The sequence below is a fragment of the Nematolebias whitei genome, chromosome 8 (genome assembly GCF_014905685.2).
Source record: "Nematolebias whitei isolate Nwh7 chromosome 8, NemWhi1, whole genome shotgun sequence".
NCBI classification, from domain to species: domain Eukaryota; kingdom Metazoa; phylum Chordata; class Actinopteri; order Cyprinodontiformes; family Rivulidae; genus Nematolebias; species Nematolebias whitei.
In genome coordinates this window covers 22525832-22534232 of record NC_056505.1, presented here as the reverse complement: position 1 = coordinate 22534232, position 8401 = coordinate 22525832, and the positions used below count along the sequence as shown (strand labels likewise).

Sequence of the window (8401 nt, the reverse complement as noted above, 5' to 3'; positions counted from 1 at the left end):
CCCCCCCCCCCCCCCCCCCCGCTAGATTATAGGGCGGAATAGAAAATTTAAAAACATGAACATGTCTGCATCGGTTCTTGCCAGGAACTTATACATTCATTCAACCTTTATTTAAACAGGTAAATCCCATTGAGCCTCAAGGACTCATTTACAAGAGAGACCTGATTTCAACAGAGAATGATGACAACAATGGACAACAGCGACAACAATAAACAGTTATAAAAAGTCATACCAAATTTTTTTAACAGAACTTAACAGATGTTTGAAGCCACTTAGAGAGGTCAAGGCCGAGAGTTTCAGGTCTTTTTGTAAGATATTCCAGGAAACAGGAGCGGAGTAGGAGAAGGCCATTTTGTCTAGTTCAGTCCTCACTGAGGGAACACTGCAGGTAATAATGTCCTGAGAGCGCACGCTGTAGCTGCACTCACGCAGAGACATGTAGGAGATGTATGAAGGCAGCAGACCAAGAAGTGATTTAAAGATGAAAATGTACCAGTGGGAGAGTCTGTGTGAAGTTAATGATGTCCAGTTAACCAGTGAATACAGGGTGCAGTGGTGGGTACGATAATCACAGCCAGTTATGAATCTTAGTGCACCGTGATAGACAGCACCCAACATCTGCAGGGTTCTTGTAGGAGCGTTCATGTAAATAATGTCACCGTATTCAATGGAGGGAAGGAAAGTCGCAGTTACTAGGTGTTTCCTAGCATCCAAAGTTAGACAGGATCTATTTCTGAAAAAGAAACCCAGTTTAACTTTCAGTTTCCTTACTAGATTTTCCACGTGAAGCTTAAAAGAGAGACGCGAATCGACCAAGATACACAAATATTTAAAGGAATCAACAAACTCAATGGGGACACCATTTGAGGACAAATTCAGAGGAAGAACGGCTGGGACAGACTTCCTGTTTGGAAAAAAACCAAACAACATCCCTTAGGTTTTATCGGCATTTCGGACAAGTTTGAGACTGAGCAAGTCTGACTGGATGATGTCAAAGGGGATTGCAAAAGCTGGAAAGCCTTGGCAAAAATGACAGAGACTAGAGAGCCAAGAAGGCTGACTGTATTTACATTTCCCTAAATTTTTGAAAAAGCCTGCCTGCTGCTTTCCTTCCATGTGTCCTTACAGCAAAGAGCTGTGATCCTCGCAGTGATGGAGCAGAAGGGAATAAACTGATGTGACCAGTCCAATAAAAACGCTTTTATTTTTTCACTAATTACTGTTTGTTTGAACAGCAAAAACTAAATATCATAGGTCAGATACAGTATTTTTCAGACTATAAGGCACAATATCAATGAATGAGTCTGTTTTCATACATAAGGCACATTAAGCGAAACAAAACAGTCAGATAAGTCAAACTTTATTCAACTCATTCACAATAACCACATACAATCAGTTTGAGGTCAGTAAGCACAACCAGAATTAATACATAAGGCTTACTGTGGATTTTTGAGAAAAATGAAAGGATTTTAAGTGTGCCTTATAGTCCAAAAAATTTGGTAAATTAAAGCTTACTCACTGTTTGGACAGGTTTGTCTGCACCGTTTTTACTCATTCTTTAGCATCAGCTGAAAGAACCCATGTCATCTTTAATTTTCAACCTGCATGAGGTGGAGTTGTTTCAGACATGACACTGGAAGGTGGCGAGCAGCAGGAGCAGAAATCAGGCTGACTTCAGACAATGCCCACTCTGTCTCACCTCGGCTCTGCAGCCGGAGCAGGAAGGCTCCTGTCATGACTCTGGAGGATGGGAACTCTACAGGTGCACGCCGTAAGTGAATGACGATGATAAGCGAGTGACTGAACGTTTAATTTCAGGCTGGCACAGCCATCACCGTTTCTGAACAGTATCTTCAGCTGCACATGCACGTGTGCAGCTGATTGACGAGGATTGTCCTTGGACACAGGCCATCAGGTTTTGAATTTTAGTCAAAAATCCAGCCCTGTTTAGAAAAAAAATCTTAAAACCACAAAATTACCCCGATATTAAAGTACTTTACACTACACATTAGAAAACATTGTCTGTTAGGACATCATTTATATATATTTACATTTAATGCCTATACTTTTTTTTATGTCAAGAGTTTTAAGCTAAGATAATTTATCGTTGAGAAATTGTGGCGTTAAAGTATTTTTGGTCAAATTAAAAAAATAAAATTAGGCACTCGTTGTAATGAGATGTTGCACAATTTGTTAACTCTCCAAGTCTTTGTTGTGTATGACTCTCAGCTACTACCTCATCAAATGTTAGCTCACTATCTGTAGAACTGACAGAGTTGTTGACCATCTTTGTGTTGGCTAAGATCAGTTGGTTGTGGCGGCCTTCTTGAATTGGATTAACTCCCAACATTAATTAGTTTTGCATTTAATGAATCCTTTCTGACAGTTTCAATAAAATATGTCCACTAGTTCATATTTTAATAAGGCAACAAATACACACAACCCACACACACACAGGCAAAAACGCAATTTTCACAAATAAATAAATACTCAAAAACAAAGTCAAATGAGACAACCTTCTCATATTACAGTACTTTAAAATTCAAATAGTGTTACATCGTATTTATTAAAATGCAGTGTAATTCAAGCTTATCAGGACTAAATGGTCTGTTTATAAAACTTTTGGCGCTTTAGCTTTGTTTCTAATCTAGGTTTTAAAACTGACAGTGACTTTAAATTAGAGATTGGTGGTTAAGAGCAGTTTTTATCACCTCAGGCAGCTGGCATAAGGTAAAGTCGATCCTCGCACATCCGATTCGTCACATCTTGGCTGGATTACTGTAACGCTCTTTACCTCGCAGTCAGCCAGTCCTCTCTCAGACATTGGTCCAGAGCGCTGCTGCTCAGCTTCTAACTGGAGTTCACGAGAGGGAGCACATCACCCCCACTCTGGCTTCACTCCACTGGCTGCCTGTTCATTTTAATAATAATAATAATAATAATGATGTCATCACAATGTCAGCACTGTATGTTTCCATACAATGGCGAAATTAGTCTCTGCATTTAACCCATCCACCACCAGGTGGTGCAGTGGGCAGCTATTGAAAGCGCCCGGGGGACATTTTGGGGATTAGACGTGCTGCCCAGAGACGCCACGTGATGTGCAGTGACTGGGGATCGAACCTGGGACTCTCGGGTCCCAAGCCGGCTGCCCTGCCTCTACACCATCTCGGCCCCATTTTAGTGCTGATTTTAAGATTATGCTCTTTGTTTTTAAGTTTAAATGATCTAGCCCCATTCTAGCTCTCTGAGCCCATTCTCTCCTGCTATGGGTCGAGGTGGAGGTGCCAAGGTCCAAACGGCTTTTTGGTTGCTGCTCCAAGATCATTGAATGATCTCCCTCTTCCCATCAGACGAGCCCCTTCACTGTCCATTTTTAAAACTCCTTTCAAAACACATATTTATTCCCTGGTTTTTGGCATAGACCGATACTTGCTCTGGTTTAGTTTTACTAGTTTTCATTGTGGGGGTCGAGATGGTGTAGAGGCAGGGCAGCCGACCCGGGACCCGAAAGTCCCAGGTTCAATCCCCAGTCACTGCACATCTTGTGGTGTCTCTGAGCAGCACACCCTATTCCCCGTTGCTCCCCGGGTGCTTCAATAGCTGCCCACTCCGCCACCTGGTGGTGGATGGGTTAAATGCAGAGAGCCAATTTCAACATTGTATGGGAGCATACCATGATGACAATACATACACATTATTGTTATTAATGGTTTAACTGTTTTATGTTTAAAAATTCTTGATTTTTCATGTACAACACTTTGTTGCAGCTGAGGTTGTTTTAAAGTGCTTTACTAGTAGTACATTATGTAGGGGGAGTGGTGGCACAGAGGCTACAGAAGATGGGCCTGTGATCAGAAGGTCGCTGGTTCAATTCCCCACACAGACAACATCAAAATGTGGGTGGGAAAGGTGAAACACCCACACCTGCCTCCACCCCCATTTGCCCCACTCTGGGCCCTTGAGCAAGGCCCTTAACCCCCATCATCTGCTCCCCTGGGTGCCCTTGATGGCAGCTCTCTGCTCCACACAAAGGGCTGTGGTAGCTCAGTGGTCCGTGGTTGTGTAAGGAAGGCATCTGGCGTAAAAACAATTGCCAAGTCTTTGTGCGAGTTAGTTCGCTGTGGCAACTCCTAAAAGAAGGGAGCAGCCACAAAAAAATAAATAAAATAGTAGTACACTATGTGCACTTTTCACCACTCATTCATTAATTAAGTGGCCAAAGGAGTTATCAATGCACTAACATATTAATTATATCCTGATTTTAATCCACAGAATCTGATTTTAGAATGAAATATACTTCATGTAAAACATTCTTATCAGAGAAATCAAGTAAAATGTATTTCATACATATAAACAATTATAAAAATCAAAGCCAAACAGATGTGAAATGTAAAAAAGATGTTTTATTGTTATATTCACCATGTCTATCAAGCTCCAATGCTTGCAATTCCAAACAAAACAACAAAAAGTAGTTTTTTCCTCTTTAAAATGGTATGATATGATATGATTAATCTTTCAGTTTGGAAATGCATTTATTTATGCTTTTAAATTTAATTTAATATATTTTGTAATTTTTATAAGAAAGTACAATTTAATGGTGAAAAAAATATACACAAATATACAAGTTTGTCAATCAGCAGTTGACTTAATTTTTGTAAAAAAATAAAATAAAATACTGGTACACAAAAGTTTATGCATCACTTGACAAATAAGCGATAAGAAACAATAGGGCAAAGTCACGTTTCTGCAATAAAAATTACAAAGAAATCTCAAGAAACATTTTTAATATCAACAACACATGTTCATCCAGTGGTTTTAAACAAGGATGTTTCTGTAATTCCTAAAATATTAAAACAAAATGTGCAAGTTTTAAAACACAAAATTACCATACAAGCAAATTTAAGCTGCAAAACCAAGTAACCAAACAAATTTAATTAGCAGGCAATATTAAATCAAACCTGAAACCCTCATCTTAAATAAAACCACTGAACTATTTAGTTTCCATATCTTTCCCTTCACATCTCATCATGTTGTTGTGCACTCATCTGTAAAATGAGCCACCCCCCCAACATCTTTTCTCTCTTTGTAAAATACCTCATTCATGTGGGGTGTAGAAGAGAGAGTGAAACATTCTTGTGGGAATTACTTAACTAGCAAGAACGCGTTGCAGCAGGATAATCCAGGCTGCCACCCGTAGACTGGAGCAGACAAAAGAGTATCATCAAAATGACAAAAGATTACGAGAGGGTTTAAAAGCCAAAGAGAGTGGTCAGATAAAGACTCTGAACAAGTTGGCCCAGGCCTTTAGTGTGAAGACAACTGCGGTGACATTAAAGACCCTATCTCACTGGGTTGGCAAACGGTATTCATGAGGGGGTCTCCAGAATGTCTCCTGAATGTCTCCAGATTGTCTTGTGACTTTCGTGGAGTTAACGTCCTCGGGTGATTTGCAGAGGCACAAAGCCTCGTCCTTTAAATCTTCAACACTTTTGAAAGTTTTATGCAACAACTTTTCTTTTGAAATCATTGTGGGCATAGCGGACTCGCCTCAAACTCATCTCTTGGCGTCAGCTGTTGTCTCCAGATCGCTAGAGCTCCATTTTGACTCGTGTATGGGAGCGCTCCTCTGACAGAAAAACATCGGAGGCGTTAGTCCAGGTCTAAAACCACACTGAACCACAGACCACCGAGCTACCGCAGCCCGCACGCATTGAGCAAAAGGCTGCCATCTAGGGCACCCGAGGGAGCAGATGAGGAGATAAAAGCCTTGCTCATGGGCCGAGAGTGTGGCAAATGAGGGTGGAAGCATTTGTGGGTGCTTCAAATTTCCCACCCAAATGTTACAACAATTAATGGATTTTAACTGACAACCTCCCAAACACAGGCTTGTCTTCTCTAACCTCTGTGCCACCACTCCCAAATCTTTATTTCTAACGAGTGCCTCAGCAAATTAAGTCATAAATGTAGGGGCAGCTGCTGAGGTGGGAATAAAGCAGGCCAAGGCAGGAAGTGGGTGGAGGTGGGCAACAGAATAATGTGCTCAGAAAAGAACATGATTTTTCAAACCGTACACATGAAAATGAATTGTAATTTTCAAAATCTGACCATTTAACAGTTCCAAACAGTTTGGCTAGGTTTCAGCTGAAATCTCAAATTCTGAAAATCTTGAGGAATTTTTTTTTGCACCAGCTGCAGCTCAGTGACATATCAGTGATGAGGCCTTAAGACTATGGTGGCCACAGTTAAAGACGAGATGGAGAAATGAGGACAGAAACAACATAAGCCTATTAATTATCTAGAAATCACCCTTCATATGGATACATAAAAGGGCAGATAAGTCCAAGAATTAAGCTGAAGTTCACATTATCTTCTGCAGAAGGATAATTTAGGGGGTGGAATTGAAAAAAAGATGTCATTTAGTTTACTTTCACAATGAAACGCAGGAGGAAATAAAAAGCAAGGCGAGACGAATAAGCAGAAACAAAGCAGCTTTGGTTCTTTGGTGGTGAGCTCGTTTTCTTTGGTCTCACACAGAGCTGAGGATGAAGAGCTTGGCAGGAACATTTCTGCTCAGGGTGTGAAGTCAAACTCTTGAGAAATTACCTCCATACACATTGTCCTGATTCTGTGACGTGTTCCCAAAGTTACCAGCTGCAAAAAAAAGAAAAAAAGTTTCTAATGAAGCACCGCCGAGCGTAAAGAGCATGTTTTCACATGAGCGCTGGAGCGCGCACTCTGGAGAGTTTGGGGAAAGATGGCATCATTAGGAGATTAACCTTTAAGTTATTTATGACAAGAGACAAGCACAATCTAGTGAAACTGTGGCTGGTAATCATCACAGTTAAAGCAAACCATACGACAGAATCATGCTCTGCTTTTTGTGCAACTCGCTTTCACAATCTAGGACAAAATGAGGCTTGAAGATGAGGCGCCTCCATGATGCTGTTGCTTGGCTGACACCATTTTTGTTGTGTTGGACAGCTATACACTTCACTTGGAGTCAGGATGAACTATTTATGGATAACATTTTGCCAAGTGGGCAGCACGGTGGCGCAACTGGTAGAGCTGCTGCCTCTCAGCGAGCAGGTCCTTGGTTCAAACCCCGGTCCAGGGGCCTTTCTGGGTGGAGTTTGCATGTTCTCTCCGTGCATGCGTGGGTTTTCTCCGGGTACTCCGGTTTCCTCCCACAGACCAAAAACATGCATGTTAGGCTGATTGGTAACTCTAAAATTGTCCCTAGGTGTGAGTGAGAGAGTGAATGGTTGTTTGTCTCTATATGGCCCTGTGATGGACTTGCGACCCGTCCAGGGTGTACCCCGCCCCTCGCACAGTGATTGCTGGACATGGGCACCAGCGACCCCCGTGACCCAAAAATGGAACAAACGGGTAAAGAAAATGGATGGATGGATGGATGGATTTTGCCAAGTTTCTTGTAATTCATCTCAAGGAGAAGCAATAAGTGCAAAGAAATGAATTCTGGTGGTGTGAAAGGTTGAAAATGTAGGTTTTACATGTGCATACATGGAGTTCAAACTGAATAGTTTCTAAAATGTCTAAATACAGAACAGTAGTCCCTCGCTACGTCACGGTTCGACTTTCGTGGACTCTATATCACGGTTTGTCAAAGAACATTAACATATTTTTTTTATAATAATTGTACAGGACACATGATTGCCATCTTTACTTTTACTCACATGATTGGGACAGTGCTGGATACTGTATAGTAAAAATTAACGATAAAATAAAATACTTTGGACAGGTGCCGCCATTTTGTAGTTTTTTCTCAATAAGCCTCCACAGTATTCCCATTCATAACGACCACATTTCCCAGAAGCCAACAGGGCCTCGCATAGAAGCTCTGTTTCCTTCTGCTGAAATACAAGAGGGAAAGTTTTGATCCGATTGGAAAAAGTTTGGCGCTTATTACAGTAACTTTGGCGCCCAGCGAATGCAGAGAAGCCGCACGGAACCCACCAAACTGGAGCAGAATCAGACCTCTAGACCCACTGGTGAATCTTGAGAGCTGGTAGCCGGCCCACGAGGACTTCAGAGCGGGACGTGCACCGCCAAAGCTCCAGCGCTCCATCCGGAGCTCACCAGGACTTTGGCAGTGCACGTCCCGCTTGGAAGTCCTTGTGGGCCGGCTACCAGACCTCCAGAACCATTGCTGAATGGTGAGAGCTGGTAGCAGGCCCACGAGGACTTCCAAGCAGGGACGTGCCGCCGAAGGTCCGGCGCTGTATCCGGAGCCCATCGGGACACTGAGCGGGGACAAACTGGTAAAATTTAGTAGCTACATATACAGTACTGTACGTATGTTGTTAAAATGATGTAAGTGTAAAAGTTTAGAACATTGCAAGAATGTGGGAAATGTTTCTAAAGCCTTTAAAAAAAAAAA

General features: G+C 41.8%; 2 protein-coding genes across 2 annotated transcripts in view; both read right to left on the bottom strand.

The window, feature by feature from the left end:
• LOC119413602 (versican core protein-like) overlaps nucleotides 1-8257 on the bottom strand; it is a 273726-nt gene extending 265469 nt beyond the window's left edge. The window contains exon 1 of the mRNA XM_037680660.1: nucleotides 7978-8257. Coding sequence (XP_037536588.1) covers nucleotides 7978-8257 — 280 coding nt within the window. The remainder of the gene's footprint in view (nucleotides 1-7977) is intronic.
• The window catches only part of LOC119413433 (DNA repair protein XRCC4), a 23462-nt gene continuing 21687 nt past the window's right edge, over nucleotides 6627-8401 (bottom strand). Inside the window, exon 7 of the mRNA XM_037680482.1 lies at nucleotides 6627-6654. The gene's annotated coding sequence lies outside the window, so the exon portion shown is untranslated. The remainder of the gene's footprint in view (nucleotides 6655-8401) is intronic.